This window comes from Zeus faber, assembly GCF_960531495.2.
Source record: "Zeus faber genome assembly, chromosome: 1".
In the NCBI taxonomy this organism is placed as follows: domain Eukaryota; kingdom Metazoa; phylum Chordata; class Actinopteri; order Zeiformes; family Zeidae; genus Zeus; species Zeus faber.
The window spans coordinates 2,729,651-2,750,347 of NC_137193.1; the positions used below are offsets into that span (position 1 = coordinate 2,729,651).

At 51.0% G+C, this 20,697-nt stretch overlaps 1 protein-coding gene across 1 annotated transcript; it reads right to left on the minus strand.

The window, feature by feature from the left end:
- Nucleotides 1-1,918: 1,918 nt before the first annotated feature.
- LOC307240288 (uncharacterized protein) lies at nucleotides 1,919-9,907 on the minus strand (the record flags this gene model as incomplete). The annotated part of the gene is made up of 6 exons (XM_080014025.1): nucleotides 1,919-3,445; nucleotides 5,122-5,237; nucleotides 5,352-5,521; nucleotides 5,757-6,236; nucleotides 6,435-6,554; nucleotides 9,784-9,907. The coding sequence occupies 6 exons, from the start codon at nucleotides 9,905-9,907 to the stop codon at nucleotides 3,295-3,297; spliced, it is 1,161 nt and encodes a 386-aa protein (XP_079870151.1). The 3' UTR covers nucleotides 1,919-3,294.
- Between the last annotated feature and the right edge of the window lie 10,790 nt (nucleotides 9,908-20,697).

Here is a 20,697-nt window from a genome sequence, read left to right on the forward strand (position 1 = left end):
GAAACTGCCCCATTGGCCCCTGAACAGGGACTCTCCAGCACGAAGAAGGGACACAGCATCAACCCTCCCCCGACTGGCAGCAGCAGCATCAACGGGGTCTGGCAGACGATCGGAAGAGAAGCAGCCACAGCAACCACCGTGGGTTACCGCCTGCATCTAGCTGTTCCACCCAACAGCCACCGCTGCGACCATCCAGCAGCCCAGCAGCCAGGACACCCCTCCCAGCATCCCCCGGAACAGCCACTGGCCTCATTTTGGTGTCGGGGGTACGTGGGGTGGGATGGTACAGTTTGAGTCGTCCTGGGTCTAGGTAATTGGGGCTCATATATTATATATAGGGGTGGGATATATTAGGCAGCAGGTGAACAGTCAGTGCTTGAAGTTAATGTGTTGGAAGCAGGAAAAATGGGAGTGGTCAGGATCTGAGCCACTTTGACAAGGAGCACATTGTGATGCTGGACGACTGGGTCAGAGCATCTCCACAAGCACAGGTCTTGTGGCTGTTCCTGCTGTGCAGTGGTTACTACCAAAAGTATCCAAGGAAGGACGACCGGTGAACCGGTCATGGGGCCCAAGGCTCATTGATGCACGTGGGGAGCCAGGTCTAGTCAGTCTGGTTCGATGCCACAGAAGAGCTACTGTAGCACAAAGTGTTGAAACAGTGAATGTTGCTATGATAGAAAGGTGTAGAACACACAGTGCATGGCAGCTTGCTGCGTATGGGAGCTCACAGTGTCCATGTTGACCCCTGTCCACCCCTGAAAGCACCTACAATGGACACGTGAGTGTCACAACTGGATCATGGAGCAATGGAAGAAGGTGGAGGTCTGATGAATCGCCTTTTCTTCTACATCATGTGGATGGGCGGGGTTAGGGTCCGATCCCACGGAGCATCTGTAGGATGTGCTGGAACAACAAGCCCGATCCATGGGGGCCCACCTCCACCTTGCAGGACTTAAAGGATCTGCTGCTAACGTCTTGGTGCCAGATACCACAGGACACCTTCAGAGTCTGGTGGAGTCCATGCCTCCACCTCACAGCTGTTTTGGGGGCACCAGGAGGAGCGACCCACTCTACCGCCTGAGCTACCACCCCAATGAGAGTAGAGATAGAACAGAGGTAGAGTAGAGGTAAAGTAGAGGTAGAGACTAGAGGGGGTGGAGAAGAGATTGTGCTGGGGTAGCGTAGAATAGAGTTAGAAGTACAGCAGGGTAGAGGTCGAGGAGAGGGAGGTAGAGTAGAACAGAGGTCACATTGAGGTACGTGTAGAGTAAAGGTACGGAAGAGTAGAGAAAAGGGTCCGGTGTCCAGGTCCAACTGGATTCAGCGATCACACGTATCATGTCATCGATGACCTTTCACCTCCAGGAAACAAACCTGGTAAATACCACTAGTTAAAACATCTCCCATCTACAGCTACTACAACTTTACTACAACCTCAACAGCTGCTGAAACTATAACAACACTGGGTAATTAATTAATTAATTACAGTGTAATTACTAATTTATGTGTAATTACACAGTATTTACACAGTAATAAATTATACACTAATTACTATGTCATGAATTACCGTGTAATAACAAATTCATTTATTTATAACAGTGTAATTAGTAATTTATGTGTAATACCTAAGTATTTACACAATAATTAATTACTGCGTGAATCCTGTGTAATTGTGTTCTTACTGTAAGTCGCTTTGTAAAACAGTGTCCCTAAATGACCTAATGTGATGTAATTACCATGTAATTACTGTATAATTACTGCGTAGTTACCTCAACCACAACTTTTTCCACCATTTCTGCTCCTGGATTGTCTTTAAAAGACACTTGGGCGTAATGCTCAACCGAGACGAGCAGTTAAAGGAACAAACAAAACCTAAACCTGAACAATTACAATCCCAGTGAAGCCACAAGTAAGCTTTAATTTTAAAAATACCGGTTTTATTGATGAAATGTAATGTAATGCCCGCAAGTGCACCCCGCTGTGATGGTCCATCCCGTCAGTAAGTATTCAACCACATGTCAACGGGCGAGTCCGGGAGGAACTTTGTGTCAACAAACATTGAGGTAAAATCAACTTATCAAACAAAAACTCTGCACATCATAAAACAAGGTTTAGCAAAAAGGAATGAAAAACAAAACATGAAATATTTGAATGATTTCAATGAATAAATTAATCAGTGAATGGAGAGTTCATCAAAGCAGGGCTGGCATAGAATTCTAACGTCCTTTCTTTGGCACTACTGTGCAAAAAGGCATTAAGAAGGAGAAAAGTAAAAAAAAAAAAGTTTATTCAGTGATTAATAAGGCATATTATTGTATGTTCTACCATGAATTACAATGATATTTTATTTCAAATGAAATTAATTTACAAGTCTACAACAACAACACGGACCATGCAGAGGAGAGTAAAAGATAGTATTTGAGAGCATGTAAAAGTTGACGTGCTGTGACGAACCATGATGACCATGCTTTTATTTGTAATCAAATGTATTTACTGGCACAAAACGGCAACAGGTGCCAATAGAGGGAATGTGGTGAAAGAAAGCACTGATCATTCACATGACGCTGAGTAAAAAGTCTCTGAGAGAGGTTCTCATTGAAATAAGACTGAAATGAGCAGGAATATACCCGTGTGCATTCACACTCATTTTCACTATAACGCTACATTCGAATGTAGAGTCGTGGTAAAATTTGCATCAGAGGAGACGTACAAAACAGTGACATTCTCGCGGTTTCTTTACATACACAGTCGATCATCTCACATTTCATCGACGGGATGGAGGCTCGGGTTCAGGTGGAGGCGTCGCCTGTGGCTTTGCCTCCATTTTGACTCCACAAACGGCTCCGTCCGCTTCATCTTAACCCGGCGAAGCCATCCGGGTGGATCCGACTTCCTGTTAGTGTTTGGCTCGCGGTGCCAAGGCTTTTCCCCGCGGCAGCCAATCAGAGTGGCACGATATGTCACCTGATGGCCAGGCCACGCCCCCTCCGCTGAACACCAGCACGGGCAGGAAACAAGATTAAAAAATGAGCAGAACACGTGACCAGACATAAAAGATAAGTATATGTTTTGTGGGGCAGCGGCGCCCTAAGGGGAGTGGTGGAGGTGGCTCAGTAGGGGGAGCCCGACCCCCCTATTGAGCCACCACCACCACCGGTTAGAACCACAGACCGACTTGTAGCAGGGTTGAATGTGCGGCCCAGAACCCGGATGTCTCACGGCGCCGACCCGGACTCCCCGTCCTCCGACGCCCCCGGGCCTCGCGGAGGGGCGGAGGTGGCGGGCGGAGGCCTACATCTCTCTCTCGCAGATGAAGGCACGGGCCATGCCGCAGGGGGCGTCGTACCAGCTCTTCAGCGCCACCCGCTCCAGCTTCCTGGTCTTCACTATGTAGCCGCAGTCCTCGTCGATGTGGTTGTTGGGCTCGCCGTCCTCCCAGAAGCTGAGGGGGCAGAGTCAAAGCGTGAGCTCGCCCTGCTGTTGTTTACATATTCATCCATCCCGTACAGTATGTCCATCCATATTCATATGTTATGCCCACAACCATAGTTCTGAATATGTGGCAATTTTTTATATTAATGACGTATTAAAATATTTAAATTAAAATGTATTTCATCCATTGATTTTATAGAATCGTCTGTTTGTTGTTGTAATATTTGAATAATGAATATTTTAATAATATCAATGTTCATATTTTTAATCAAATGGTGTTTATGATAATGTTGCAAAACTGTCTGTATTTATAATGAGTATTTTAATAATAAATAATTTGACAATCATAATGTTAACATTTTCAATGACTCCACTCGACATTTTAATGATAATAACATTTGAATTATATTCGGACTCATCTTTATCCATCCAAAAACACAGTGAAAAATGCAATATCCCCAAATGGCTGACAGGTTGAAAATAACACCAGCGTCAGCAGAGAGAGAGAGGAACAGAAACCAGGAGGAAAAGATGAATTACGACAAACAAAATGAAATAGTACAAAAAAAAACAACACTTTAAATACAGGAGAATAAAAGCAGAATCAGCAAAAAAAAACAAAAGAAAAACAGGAAGATAAGTCACGTGATGATGAGCGGGACGTCTATTTCAGTTCATTACCTCTAACTGTCAGAAGCGGTTGCCGAGTTGCCAAGCACGCAGAAGCTTTGGGTTGCCGAATTTGAATCACTTCATAATTGAGCGATCGTGATTGTTTCTAATTAAAACCCACGTTTTGATATTGTAATGTACAGCAGTATACCACACTGATTCTTAGATGTGAAAAGTGGGTGATAACACAGCAGCGACGCCACGAGTTGAAAGTGGGCCAAATGTGGTTGCCCCGGGCGACCGGGCACTTGTCATTTCAGTTTCACATCAAATTTTAATAAAGGTGTTAAACGACCTGTTGCCGGCGGCAACCTGTCATCTCCCAAACGACCTGTTTGGGAGATCCTGCAAACCAGGACGAGGCAGCGGTGGCGGCGGCGGCGGACGTGCGACCCTTAGGTTCCGCGTGATGTTTCGGCCAAAAGGGAAACAGGAAGTTGAAGCGGCGATGGCGTCCCTTTGGCGCGGACATTGTCTTTTTGGATGGTGGCTGGAGAGGAGACGCTGGGTTCTAAGGACGGCGGCCGGTTCGGGACCGAACTCTGGGACCGGGAGCCGACCGAGCGGAACCGGGTCCTGAACAAAGCGCCTCCTGTGGAGCGCGAGCGGCTTCCCCGACGACGCAGAGCACCGCGCAAAGGGCGTCAGTGCGGGACACGCCCCTGGTACTTCACCCGCCCCGCCGAATCTGATACGACCATGTTTTGTGACGTCTCGATATCGACGATCGACAACCAAAATCGAAACTTTGGGAATGATGATAAATCTCAAGAAATCTGACAAAGAAAAACCAAATGAGTTACGTGGATATGACAACCACACAGTCAGAGGCTGAGAGTAGCAACAGTTGACTGAAGGGGGCGGGGCTAGAACTCTACCCTCCAACCAGAGACGCAGAATTAAGAGACAGAGGCGAGGCTGGATCTCCACCCTCCCACCAGAGAGGAGTGGATGCTGCTCCTCTCATCGGAGAGGCAGCATTGCGGGGAGGGGGGTGCCAGGCTAAAAGCTTACCCGCCAATCAGGGTGGTCCCGTCCACCCACTTCCACTCGTCCTCCGTGTGCGCGTCGCTGACGCCGATCCAGTAGGCGTTCCAGTGGCCCCGAGGAAGGAGGTCCCACAGGAAGGTCTACCAGGAAATAGTTTATCCGCATGTTAATATTTCAGACCAAAATCTTCAGAAATTGCCGCTGCGGTCGGCCTGGACCCCTGCAGGGGCGTCGCCGCCGGCGCCTAGTCCCACCTGCTCCTCCGCGGTGAGGACGATGGCCAGGTGCCCTCCCTGGCGCTGGCAGTAGGTCTGGCTGCTGCTCCAGTCGTCGGACCTGCGTGACAGGTAGTAGCAGCTGGTGCGGAACCGCAGCCAGTCCTCGGGGCAGGCGACGGAGGGCGGAGCGGTCAGAGCGGGCGGGACTGTTACGGGGAGAGAACGAGGCAGAGGGAGAGAGGGGTCGGCGATTACGTACGACGGTCAACGAGCCATGAATGAGTAATAAGACATCAAGTTTCTTCGTGGTGTCGAGTGCGTTTCGGGACGACCGTGGGCGGTTCCACGGGTTGCCAGGTCCGGTGCGGTCGAGCCGTTGCACAACTGGGCGGTGACTTCAGCCCGACGGTCCCACGGAGCCCCAGGCGACGGGTACTGTACCTGTGGTGAGGGTCTGATTGGCTAGTTTATCCACCAGGCGGGCCTTTTCCTCCACCAGGCGGTCCCTCTCCTCCACCAGGCGGGCCTTTTCCTCCACCAGGCGGGCCTTTTCCTCCACCAGGCGGTCCCTCTCCTCCACCAGGCGGGCCTTTTCCTCCACCAGGCGGGCCTTTTCCTCCACCAGGCGGTCCCTCTCCTCCACCAGGCGGGCCTTTTCCTCCACCAGGCGGGCCTTTTCCTCCACCAGGCGGTCCCTCTCCTCCACCAGGCGGGCCTTTTCCTCCCCCAGGCGGTCCCTTTCCTCCACCAGGCGGGCCTTTTCCTCCACCAGGCGGTCCCTCTCCTCCACCAGGCGGGCCTTTTCCTCCACCAGGTTGGCGTTCTCCTGCTGTAGTTTGGACTGGGCTGCGGTCAGGGCCGTCACGTTGGCCTCCTGCTTCTGCTTCTGGAACTCACCTTCACCACCGGATGTATCCTTATCTAGGAGGAGGAGGTGGAGGTGGAGGTGGAGGGGGAAGAAAAGGAGGTGGAGTAGAAGGTGGATAGAATAGGAAACACACAGAATCATGAGTTATGAAGGGAGAGGATGGGGAAGAGGAGGAGGAAGAGGAGGAGGAGGAGGAGGAGAAGGTGAGGCGGCCATGTTGGGCGGATCTCCTCTGGCCTCCTTGTACTCACGGTGAGTTGCCACGGCGATGATGGCGACCAGCAGAATGAGAGACAGCGCGGCCAGGCAGATGGAGGCTGGTTTGAAGGGGCCGGGGCCCCTGGACACAGGGGGCAATCTGACCGAGGAGACTGGAGAGAGAGGAAGAGAGAGGATTGTATTTCCTGTTAATATGGTTGTATTTCCTGTAAATGTTGCTGTATTTCCTGTTAATGTGGTTGTATTTCCTGTTAATGTGTTTGTATTTCCTGTTAATGTTGTTGTATTTCCTGTTGATGTGGTTGTACTTCCTTTTAATGTGGTTGTATTTCCTGTTAATGTGGTTGTATTTCCTGTTAATGTTGTTGTATTTCCTGTTAATGTTGTTGTATTTCCTGTAAATGTGTTTGTATTTCCTGTTTCCTGTTCGCTGAGAGGCAATAGTGGCGCCGCCCCCCTGCGGTCGCCTGAGCTGGCGCTCCGGTCGACTTTTGCACACTTTAGTATTTTTTTCCGTTTTTATCGTAATATACGCAAAAAAGGATCGGCAGTTACCTCATACGACCGCGATGCACTCATGGATATAAAAATTTCCCTAAACAAACATCTTTGGGACTTTTTATCTGTGGAAGCAGAGTGGCCGGCGGAAATCCTACGCGGGAACACTCTCAACAACAGCAACAAAAATGGAGCCGCTGTTCCACGAGCGGGCCCACGGAGGAAGCACCGAGGTAAACGAGGCGGCATTCGGGTCAGAATGAGGACGCAACCTTACGTCCACCTCTGCCAAGCATCCTTCTTGACAACGTCCAGTCCCTGGAGAACAAGATGGATGAACTTCGAGCGAGGATTAAATTCCAGCGAGACACGAGGAACTGTTGCGTCCTCTGTCTGACGGAGACATGGCTGAACCCACTGGTGCCGGATGAAGCCATACGTCCAGCCGAGGTCAGCACGGTCATCATTACAGCCGTTTATATCCCACCGCAAGCGGACACCGACACAGCTCTGTCGGTTCTGCACGATGTGTTGTGCGGATTTCAAAACAAACATCCCGACGCGGCTGTGGTGGTGACTGGGGACTTTAACAGGGCCAACCTTAAAAAAGTTCTGCCTAATTTCTACCAACACATCACGTGTGCCACCAGGGGAGATAGAACTTTGGACCACTGCTACACACTTTACAAGAAGGGATTCAAGACCGTCTCGCTCCCTGCTTTCGGGAAATCAGATCACGCCACGATCTCGCTGGTTCCTGTTTACAGGCCTCTCATCGTGCGAGAACTGGTGGTGACGAGGGAAGTGAAGCGGTGGACGGACCAATCGGAGGCTGCGCTTCAGGACGCTCTGACTGACGTAGACTGGGACATGTTCCAATCAGGTTCAAGTGACGTCAGTGAGTTTTTGGACGTAGCGGTGAGCTTTGTGGCTACGTAAGCGGACAGCATCGTTCCCACGGTGAAAGTTTGAATATTTTCGAACCAAGGAAGTCGTGGGTCGATAAACCCATCCTTGGTGCTCTGAATGCTTGCAAGGCCGCTTACAACGACGGTCTTGTATCCGGAAATATGGACGATTACAAAGCGGCGTCGTACAATCTGGGGAGGGCGGTGAGGGACGCTAAACGGGCGTGGAGCAAGACGCCAGACGCTTGTGGCAGGGGCTGCAGACTATGACAAACTACAAGCTCCTCCCCAGCCACGAGTGTGGACGCCTCCCTAGCCAATGAACTGAACTTCTTTTATGCGCGGTTTGAGTCTGGCAACAGCACCGCTAGCTCGCCGGCTAATTGGAGTTACACCGCTGGGGATGAGCGCGCACTCTCAGTGTCCGTGCACGAGGTCAGGAGGGCTTTGATGCGGGTGAACACCAGGAAAGCTGCGGGCCCAGATGGCATATCTGGACGAGTACTGAAGACCTGTGCTAACCAGCTAGCTTCGGTGTTCACTACAATATTCAACATCTCCCTGGCTGAATCAGTGGTCCCGTCCTGCTTCAAGAGGTCCACCGTCGTTCCTGTGCCGAAGATGGCACCTCGGTGGTCATGAAGTGTTTCGAGAGGCTGATCCAGGATTATATCTGCGCCTCCCTCCCGCGCACCTTGGACCCGTTGCAGTTTGCGTACCGGCAGAACAGATCCACTGATGACGCGGTCTCCCAGGTACTGCACACCACGCTCACGCACCTGGATGGCCAGAAGGGGGCCTATGTGAGAATGCTGTTCATTGATTATAGTTCAGCTTTCAACACCATAGTTCCCACCAGACTGGCTGTCAAGCTGAAGGAGCTCGGACGGAATGCTCCGCTGTGTGCCTGGATCCTGGACTTCCTCACAGCCCGCCCCCAGGTAGTCAGGGTGGGGAGGCACATGTCAAGCTCCCTCACCATGAATACAGGATCCCCCCAGGGCTGCGTCCTCAGCCCCCTACTGTACTCCCTGTACACACATGACTGTGTGGCCAGGTCCAGCTCCAACACCATCATCAAGTTTGCTGACGACACTGCTGTGGTGGTGGCCTGATCACCGACTGCGATGAGAAGGCCTACCGCGAGGAGGTGGCTGACCTGTCACTCTGGTGCCAGGACAACAGCCTCCACCTGAATGTCAGCAAAACTAAGGACTTATACACCACGAGGTGTAGTAGCAGAGCTGCAGGGTCATGAAGGATCCTTATCAGCCCAACAACAGACTGTTCCAGCTGCTGTGGTGGAGCAAGAGACAGAGTTTTTTCCCGCAAGCCGTCAGAACTGTCAACGCTGACCTCACCAGGGGTCCTCACTGAGCCACACACACAGGCTCCACTACCTACTGTACTGTATGTAGCATACTGTACCGCATACTGTCTCACTGTTCAGGGTTGTTCGTGATGCCGTATTGCTGCGCCGTACTGTTGTATACTGTGCTGTATTATCCCAAACACTACCTCGCTTCATCCACATGCCACTTTAATGCTGTTAATGTGGTTGTACTTCCTGTGCATGTGACATATTGGTGCAGATGATTTCTTGAGCTGCAGTGTGTTGAGCCCTCAGGGCCACCGTAGGTTCGCTCCCTCCCTCAGAACAATGTCTTCATGTAGTTGTTTGTTTGAGGTGACATTGTTTAACCAGTCACTGGTGAAATACAATTAATCATTGCTTTTACATGATTCATCACAGTTTACTGACACAGAAAAACGCAAACTGTACATATTCATATTCATATCTATATGTGTATTTATCTATAAGGGTGCAACACCATGTTGTTGTTGTTGCAGCTGTTGTTGTTGTTGTTGTTGTTGTTGTTGCTGTTGTTGCCGTTGCTCTTATTGACCGCCCCCACTGCGCGGTCGCGAGATCCCCGCTCCCTCGCGCGCGTTCCATGTGAAGTGCGTGTCTCACCGCTCGGCTCCGCTCCTGCTCCCTCCAGGTCCCAGTTCGACGCCTCCTGCTCCACCAGTCTGCAGTACACTCCCCCCGGGCCCCCCTGGCCCCCCGGGGCCCCCTCACTTCGCAGGGACGTCATGCTGGAAACTGCAGCTTCCCAACCTTGAAACTCGGAGCTTTATGGCCCCGCAGCAGCTCCCTCCCTCCCTCCCTCCCTCCTCCCCCCTGACCATGGACCCGGGGCCCGGGTGACGCGCCCCGCGGGTAGTTGCGCAACTTTCCCGTGCGTGCGTGACTTCCAGGATCCTGCACCGGAGGAGTTTTCATTCTTTTACTTTTTGTTTTTTTGAACCTGCGTCATTCGCTGGAGCTTGCAGGGACAGCCCCCACTCTTTGTCTCTCTCTCTCTGTCTCTCTCTCTGTCTCTCCCCCTCTCTCTGTCTCTCTCTCTGTCTCCCTCTCTCTGTCTCTCTCTCTGTCTCTCCCCCTCTCTATGTCTCTCTCTCTGTCTCTCCCCCTCTCTCTGTCTCTCTCTCTGTCTCCCTCCCCCTCTCTCTGTCTCCCTCTCTCTGTCTCTCTCTCTGTCTCTCCCCCTCTCTCTGTCTCTCTCTCTCTGTCTCCCTCTCTCTGTCTCTCTCTCTGTCTCTCCCCCTCTCTCTGTCTCTCTCTGTCTCTCCCCCTCTCTCTGTCTCTCTCTCTCTGTCTCCCTCTCTCTGTCTCTCTCTCTGTCTCTCCCTCTCTTTCTGTCTCTCTCTCTGTCTCTCTCTCTGTCTCTCCCTCTCTCTCTCTCTCTCTCTCTATATATATATATATATAAATACCCAAAAAATACAGAGCAGAAATATGTAAAAATATACAGAATATACAAATGCAATTACATGCTACAAAATGATTTGTTATATTATTAACATATTACGATGTACAAACTTTATAAACTATGTACTCATTAAGTTATAACAGAGTATGTGGTGTTGATTACACACAATATGCTCAATAAACTCAAAGAGTACAAAATATACTAAGATGTGCATCATCAACACAAGGTACTGGTGCAGGCGGCTCACTGTATGTTTTATACTGTATGTTTATGTATGTTATATATGTACATGTATGTTAAATATGTATATGTATGTTATATATGTACATGTATGTTATATATGTATGTGTATGTATATGTATATATGTACATGTATGTTATATATGTATATGTATGTTATATATGTATATGTATGTATATATGTACATGTATGTTATATATGTATATGTATGTTATATATGTACATGTATGTTATATATGTACATGTACGCTATATATGTACATGTATGTTATATATGTACATGTATGTGAATATGTATGTTATATATGTGTGTGTAGTTTGCATGTTCTCCCCGTGCTCACGTGGGGTTTCCTCCACCTCACGTCAGTAAGGACCCCCCTCAAAAACATGCACCATCATGGTGTGACCAGCGATGGACACTTATCACCTGGTCCCCGGGTGCGTCCACGTACGCTGCCCACTGCTCCTGCTGTGGCCCCGGAGGAAGCACAAGCCAGGATGGTTCAATGCAGAGGAACCATTTCACCGGCACCATCAAAGCATGTGTGTGTGTTGCGTGTCAAATAAAGACTGTTTCTTCTTTTTTCTTTCTCTATGTACATGTATGCTTTATATGTACATGTATGTTATATATGTACATGTATGTTATTTATGTACATGTATGCTTTATATGTACATGTATGTTATATATGTACATGTATGTTATATATGTAAATGTATGCTTTATATGTACATGTATGTTATATATGTACATGTATGTTATATATGTACATGTATGCTTTATATGTACATGTATGTTATATATGTACATGTATGTTATATATGTACATGTATGCTTTATATGTACATGTATGTTATATATGTACATGTATGTTATATATGTACATGTATGTTATATATGTGCATGTATGCGCTATATGTACATGTATGTTATATATGTACATGTATGTTATATATGTACATGTATGCTTTATATGTACATGTATGTTATATATGTACATGTATGTTATATATGTAAATGTATGCTTTATATGTACATGTATGTTATATATGTATACATGTATGCTTTATATGTACATGTATGTTATATATGTACATGTATGTTATATATGTACATGTATGCTTTATATGTACATGTATGTTATATATGTACATGTATGTTATATATGTACATGTATGCTTTATATGTACATGTATGTTATATATGTACATGTATGCTTTATATGTACATGTATGTTATATATGTACATGTATGTTATAAATGAATATGTATTTTATATATGTACATGTATGTTATATATGTACATGTATGTTATAAATGTGTTTGTGTGACAAATCAACTCTTGAACTATGAAAACAAACAACAACACAGACCTGGTGTTGGAACGGACATGGAATCCAAAACAAGCTGGGTCCACTACATCCCATAATTATAATATACTGTAACAAACAAGAAAGAAACGGTAGAGTAGAGGTAGAGTTGATGTAGAGTTGAGGTAGAATACAGTAGAAATAGAGTAGCGGTAGAGTAGAAGTAGAGTTTAATAGAAGTAGAGTAGAGATAATGGAAGTAGAGTAGAGGTAGAATAGAGTAGAAGTAGAGTAGAGGTAGAGTAGAATAGAGTCGAGTAGAGGTAGAATAGAGTAGGGTAGAAGTAGAGGTGGAGTAGAGTAGAGGTAGAGTAGAGTAGAAGTAGAGGTGGAGTAGAGTAGAGGTAGAGTAAGGTAGAGGTAGAGTAGAGGTGGAGGTGGAGCTGGAGGTAAAGTAGAGGTCGAGCAAATACAGGCAGAGTAGAACAGAAGTAGGGGTAGAGTAGAGTAGATGTAGAGGAGAGTAGAAGTTGAGTAGAGGTCGAGGTTTAGTAGAAGAAGAGGTAGAGGTAGAGTAAATAGAGGTAGAGTAGAGGTAGTGAAAATAGAGGTAGAGTAGAAGTAGAGGTAGTGTAGAAGAAGAGGTAGAGTAGAGGTAGAGTAGAGTAGAAGTAGATGTAGAGTAAAGGTAGAGTAAATAGAGGTAGAGCAGATAGAGGTAGAGTAGAGGTAGAGTAAATAGAGGTAGAGTAGAGGTAGAGAAAATAGAGGTAGAGTAAATAGAGGTAGAGTAGAGGTAGAGTAGAGGTAGAGTAAATAGAGGTAGAGTTGCCCTGAGACGACTGGGAATATATTTATTTTAAAAACACAGAAACATCAAAAGCGATGATGTCACAAATGAGCTGAAATCATCTTGCTCTTGTTGGGCGCGGCCCTGAAGCGGGTCACGGCTTCGCTCCCAAAAAAAGCAGAGTTGGCAAATAAAATGGACCCGGCGGTGAGACGCTGAGACGCTGAGATACTGAGGAACTGAGGCACTGAGGCACTGAGACACTGAGAACCTGAGACACTGAGGCATTGAGGCGCTGAGACGCTGAGAACCTGAGACACTGAGGCATTGAGGCGCTGAGAACCTGAGACACTGAGACACTGAGGCACTGAGGCACTGAGAACCTGAGGCGCTGAGGCGCTGAGACGCTGAGATGCTGAGAACCTGAGACGCTGAGACGCTGAGACGCTGAGGTACTGAGACACTGAGGCACTGAGGCACTGAGGCACTGGGACACTGAGACACTGAGACGCTGAGACGCTGAGGCACTGAGACACTGAGGCGCTGAGACGCTGAGACGCTGAGATGCTGAGGCGCTGAGGCGCTGAGACGCTGAGACGCTGAGACGCTGAGATGCTGAGGCGCTGAGGCGCTGAGACACTGAGACGCTGAGGCGCTGAGGCGCTGAGACGCTGAGACGCTGAGACGCTGAGACACTGAGACACTGAGACACTGAGGCACTGAGAACCTGAGACACTGAGGCACTGAGACACTGAGAATCTGAGAACCTGAGGCGCTGAGGCGCTGAGACGATGAGAAGCTGAGAACCTCAGACGCTGAGACGCTGAGACGCTGAGGCACTGAGACACTGAGGCACTGAGAACCTGAGACACTGAGGCACTGAGACACTGAGAACCTGAGACGCTGGGGCGCTGAGAATCGGAGAACCTGAGACGCTGAGGCGCTGAGACACTGAGAACCTGAGACGCTGAGGCGCTGAGGCGCTGAGACGCTGAGGCGCTGAGACGCTGAGACACTGAGACGCTGAGACACTGAGACGCTGAGGCACTGAGGCACTGAGGCACTGAGGCACTGAGGCACTGAGACACTGAGGCACTGAGGCACTGAGGCACTGAGACACTGAGAACCTGAGACACTAAGAACCTGAGACACTGAGGCGTTGAGGCGCTGAGACGCTGAGGCGCTGAGAACCTGAGGCACTGAGGCACTGAGAACCTGAGACGATGAGACGCTGAGACAGTGAGACACTGATAACCTGAGACGCTGAGACGCTGAGACGCTGAGGCACTGAGACACTGAGGCACTGAGAACCTGAGACACTGAGGCACTGAGACACTGAGAATCTGAGAACCTGAGGCGCTGAGGCGCTGAGACGCTGGGAAGCTGAGAACCTCAGACGCTGAGACGCTGAGACGCTGAGGCACTGAGACACTGAGGCACTGAGAACCTGAGACACTGAGGCACTGAGACACTGAGAACCTGAGACGCTGAGGCGCTGAGGCGCTGAGAACCTGAGACACTGAGGCACTGAGAACCTGAGACGCTGAGGCGCTGAGAATCTGAGAACCTGAGACGCTGAGGCGCTGAGACACTGAGAACCTGAGACGCTGAGGCGCTGAGGCGCTGAGACGCTGAGGCGCTGAGACGCTGAGACACTGAGACGCTGAGACACTGAGACGCTGAGGCACTGAGGCACTGAGGCACTGAGGCACTGAGGCACTGAGACACTGAGGCACTGAGGCACTGAGGCACTGAGACACTGAGAATCTGAGAACCTGAGACACTGAGAACCTGAGACACTGAGGCGTTGAGGCGCTGAGACGCTGAGGCGCTGAGAATCTGAGAACCTGAGACACTGAGAACCTGAGACACTGAGGCATTGAGGCGCTGAGACGCTGAGGCTCTGAGAACCTGAGACACTGAGGCACTGAGACACTGAGGCACTGAGGCACTGAGAACCTGAGACAATGAGACGCTGGGACGGTGAGACACTGAGACACTGAGGCACTGAGAACCTGAGACACTGAGGCACTGAGACACTGAGAACCTGAGGCGCTGAGGCGCTGAGGCACTGAGACGCTGAGAAGCTGAGAACCTCAGACGCTGAGACGCTGAGACGCTGAGGCACTGAGACACTGAGGCACTGAGAACCTGAGACACTGAGGCACTAAGACACTGAGAACCTGAGACGCTGAGGCACTGAGGCGCTGAGACGCTGAGACGCTGAGACGCTGAGACGCTGAGAATCTGAGAACCTGAGACGCTGAGGCGCTGAGACACTGAGAACCTGAGACGCTGAGGCACTGAGGCACTGAGGCACTGAGGCACTGAGACACTGAGAATCTGAGAACCTGAGACACTGAGAACCTGAGACACTGAGACAGCTGAGGCGCTGAGACGCTGAGGCACTGAGAACCTGAGACACTGAGGCACTGAGACACTGAGAACCTGAGACGTTGAGATGCTGAGGCGCTGAGGCGCTGAGAACCTGAGGCACTGAGGCACTGAGACACTGAGAACCTGAGGCACTGAGACGCTAAGACGCTGAGACACTGAAACGCTGAGGCACTGAGGCACTGAGGCACTGAGGCACTGAGGCACTGAGACACTGAGAATCTGAGAACCTGAGACACTGAGAACCTGAGACACTGAGGCGTTGAGGCGCTGAGACGCTGAGGCGCTGAGAACCTGAGACACTGAGGCACTGAGACACTGAGGCACTGAGGCACTGAGGCACTGAGAACCTGAGACGATGAGACGCTGAGACGGTGAGACACTGATAACCTGAGACGCTGAGACGCTGAGATGCTGAGGCACTGAGACACTGAGGCACTGAGAACCTGAGACACTGAGGCACTGAGACACTGAGAATCTAAGGCGCTGAGGCCTTGAGGCGCTGAGACGCTGAGACGCTGAGACGCTGAGAACCTGAGACGCTGAGACGCTGAGACGCTGAGGCACTGAGACACTGAGGCACTGAGGCACTGAGAACCTGAGGCACTGAGACACTGAGAACCTGAGACGCTGAGGCGCTGAGACGCTGAGAACCTGAGATGCTGAGGCGCTGAGATGCTGAGGTGCTGAGACGCTGAGACGCTGAGACACTAAGACGCTGAGACACTGAAACGCTGAGGCACTGAGACACTGAGAACCTGAGACGTTGAGATGCTGAGGCGCTGAGGCGCTGAGAACCTGAGGCACTGAGGCACTGAGACACTGAGAACCTGAGGCACTGAGACGCTAAGACGCTGAGACACTGAAACGCTGAGGCACTGAGGCACTGAGGCACTGAGGCACTGAGACACTGAGAATCTGAGAACCTGAGACACTGAGAACCTGAGACACTGAGGCGTTGAGGCGCTGAGACGCTGAGGCGCTGAGAACCTGAGACACTGAGGCACTGAGACACTGAGGCACTGAGGCACTGAGGCACTGAGAACCTGAGACGATGAGACGCTGAGACGGTGAGACACTGATAACCTGAGACGCTGAGATGCTGAGATGCTGAGGCACTGAGACACTGAGGCACTGAGAACCTGAGACACTGAGGCACTGAGACACTGAGAATCTAAGACGCTGAGGCCTTGAGGCGCTGAGACGCTGAGACGCTGAGACGCTGAGAACCTGAGACGCTGAGACGCTGAGACGCTGAGGCACTGAGACACTGAGGCACTGAGGCACTGAGAACCTGAGACACTGAGGCACTGAGACACTGAGAACCTGAGACGCTGAGGCGCTGAGACGCTGAGAACCTGAGATGCTGAGGCGCTGAGATGCTGAGGTGCTGAGACGCTGAGACGCTGAGACACTAAGACGCTGAGACACTGAAACGCTGAGGCACTGAGGCACTGAGGCACTGAGGCACTGAGACACTGAGAATCTGAGAACCTGAGACACTGAGAACCTGAGACACTGAGGCGTTGAGGCGCTGAGACGCTGAGGCGCTGAGAACCTGAGACACTGAGGCACTGAGGCACTGAGGCACTGAGAACCTGAGACGATGAGACGCTGAGACGGTGAGACACTGATAACCTGAGACGCTGAGACGCTGAGATGCTGAGGCACTGAGACACTGAGGCACTGAGAACCTGAGACACTGAGGCACTGAGACACTGAGAATCTAAGGCGCTGAGGCCTTGAGGCGCTGAGACGCTGAGACGCTGAGACGCTGAGAACCTGAGACGCTGAGACGCTGAGACGCTGAGGCACTGAGACACTGAGGCATTGAGGCACTGAGAACCTGAGACACTGAGGCACTGAGACACTGAGAACCTGAGACGCTGAGGCGCTGAGACGCTGAGAACCTGAGATGCTGAGGCGCTGAGATGCTGAGGCGCTGAGACGCTGAGACGCTGAGACGCTGAGACGCTGAGACGCTGAGGCACTGAGGCACTGAGGCACTGAGGCACTGAGGCACTGAGGCACTGAGACACTGAGAATCGGAGACGCTGAGACACTGAGAACCTGAGACGCTGAGACACCGAGACGCTGAGGCACTGAGAACCTGAGACACTGAGGCACTGAGACACTGAGAACCTGAGACGCTGAGGAGCTGAGGCGCTGAGACGCTGAGACGCTGAGACGCTGAGGCACTGAGAACCTGAGACACTGAGGCACTGAGACACTGAGGCACTGAGACACTGAGGCACTGAGGCGCTGAGGCGCTGAGGTGCTGAGACGCTGAGGCGCTGAGACGCTGAGACGCTGAGACGCTGAGGCACTGAGACACTGAGGCACTGAGGCACTGAGGCACTGAGACACTGAGACACTGAGAATCTGAGAACCTGAGACGCTGAGGCGCTGAGGCGCTGAGACACTGAGAACCTGAGACACTGAGGCGTTGAGGCGCTGAGACGCTGAGGCGCTGAGAACCTGAGACACTGAGACACTGAGGCACTGAGAACCTGAGACGCTGAGAACCTGAGACGCTGAGACACTGAGAATCTGAGAACCTGAGGCGCTGAGGCGCTGAGACGCTGAGAACCTGAGACGCTGAGACGCTGAGACACTGAGGCACTGAGACACTGAGGCACTGAGAACCTGAGACACTGAGGCACTGAGACACTGAAAACCTGAGACGCTGAGATGCTGAGGCGCTGAGGCACTGAGGCACTGAGGCACTGAGACACTGAGAACCTGAGACACTGAGGCGTTGAGGCGCTGAGACGCTGAGGCGCTGAGAACCTGAGACACTGAGGCACTGAGGCACTGAGGCACTGAGACACTGAGAACCTGAGACGCTGAGGCGCTGAGACGCTGAGAACCTGAGATGCTGAGACGCTGAGACGCTGGGACGCTGAGACGCTGAGACGCTGAGAATCTGAGAACCTGAGGCGCTTAGGCGCTGAGGCGCTGAGGCGCTGAGGCGCTGAGGCGCGGAGACGCTGAGGCGCTGAGGCGCTGAGGCGCTGAGGCGCTGAGGCGCTGAGGCGCTGAGACGCTGAGACGCTGAGACGCTGAGGCGCTGAGACGCTGAGACGCTGAGACGCTGAGACGCTGAGGCGCTGAGACGCTGAGACGCTGAGACGCTGAGGCACTGAGGCACTGAGGCACTGAGGCACTGAGGCACTGAGACACTGAGGCACTGAGGCACTGAGGCACTGAGGCACTGAGACACTGAGAATCTGAGAACCTGAGACGCTGAGACACTGAGAACCTGAGACACTGAGACGCTGAGACGCTGAGACGCTGAGACGCTGAGGCACTGAGAACCTGAGACACTGAGGAACTGAGACACTGAGGCACTGAGACACTGAGGCACTGAGGCGCTGAGGCACTGAGACGCTGAGACGCTGAGACGCTGAGGCACTGAGACACTGAGGCACTGAGGCACTGAGGCACTGAGACACTGAGAATCTGAGAACCTGAGACGTTGAGGCGCTGAGACGCTGAGGCACTGAGACACTGAGGCACTGAGGCACTGAGGCACTGAGACACTGAGAATCTGAGAACCTGAGACGTTGAGGCGCTGAGGCGCTGAGACACTGAGAACCTGAGACACTGAGGCGTTGAGGCGCTGAGACGCTGAGGCGCTGAGAACCTGAGACACTGAGACACTGAGGCACTGAGGCACTGAGGCACTGAGACACTGAGAACCTGAGAACCTGAGACACTGAGGCGCTGAGGCGCTGAGACACTGAGAACCTGAGACACTGAGGCACTGAGACACTGAAACACTGAAGCACTGAGACACTGAGAACCTGAGATGCTGAGACACTAAGAACCTGAGACACTAAGGCACTGAGGCACTGAGGCACTGAGACACTGAGAACCTGAGACACTGAGGCACTGAGAACCTGAGACGCTGAGACACTGAGAACCTGAGACACTGAGACGCTGAGAACCTGAGAACCTGAGATGCTGAGAACCTGAGAACCATGGAACCTGAGACACTGAGGCACTGAGAACCTGAGATGCTGAGACACTGAGAACCTGAGACACTGAGACGCTGAGACGCTGAGAACCTGAGACGCTGAGACGCTGAGAACCTGAGACGCTGAGACACTGAGAACCTGAGACACTGAGACACTGAGACGCTGAGACGCTGAGAACCTGAGACGCTGAGACACTGAGACGCTGAGACGCTGAGACACTGAGACGCTGAGACGCTGAGACGCTGAGACGCTGAGACGCTGAGGCACTGAGACACTGAGGCACTGAGAACCTGAGACGCTGAGGCACTGAGACACTGAGGCACTGAGACACTGAGGCACTGAGGCACTGAGACACTGAGACACTGAGGTACTGAGAACCTGAGACGCTGAGGCACTGAGACACTGAGGCACTGAGACACTGAGGCCCTGTCAGTTTAAGCGCTGTTCTTTATTGGAGGTTGCAGGCGCTGCTCCACAAGCAAACGCGAGGCTGTGAAGCTGAGCCGGCACCTTTACTTTTTCATAGCTGAGTACCTTGAATACAAAGTACTTTGTTAGCCGAGTAGAACAAAGATGGAGGACAGTCGTTTAGTGATGGGCAGTCAAGCCATCACCCACACCGTGCTGCTGTGGTGCTTACATTGGAGCACCGCTAGGGGGCGACGGTTCACTGCTTCCTAACACTCAGGAGTGGTTTTACCGCAGTAACAACACACATAGGGCGCACCGCACTATAGGGCGCGCCGCACATTTTGAGGAAAAAAAAAGACGTTTATATGCGCCTTATAGTCGCGAAAATACGGTACTATAATTATTATCATTATTTGTATATAATTATTATAGTTATTATTATTATTATTATTATTTTTTTTTTTATATATTTTTTTACATTTCATTCCCAGTTCGGAAAACAGTTGAGACCACCATGAGAACGTTAAAGGGGGAAGTGTGGGCGTGGATTGTGTATAAAAGAACAGGTATGTGCTTTATGAGACGCTGAGAACCTGAGACGCTGAGACGCTGAGACGCTGAGACGCTGAGGCACTGAGACACTGAGACACTGAGACACTGAGGCACTGAGAACCTGAGACGCTGAGACGCTGAGGCACTGAGACACTGAGGCACTGAGACACTGAGACACTGAGGCACTGAGGCACTGAGAACCTGAGACGCTGAGGCACTGAGACACTGAGACACTGAGGCCCTGTCAGTTTAAGCGCTGTTCTTTATTGGAGGTTGCAGGCGCTGCTCCACAAGCAAACGCGAGGCTGTGAAGCTGAGCCGGCACCTTTACTTTTTCATAGCTGAGTACCTTGAATACAAAGTACTTTGTTAGCCGAGTAGAACAAAGATGGAGGACAGTCGTGTAGTGATGGGCAGTCAAGCCATCACCCAC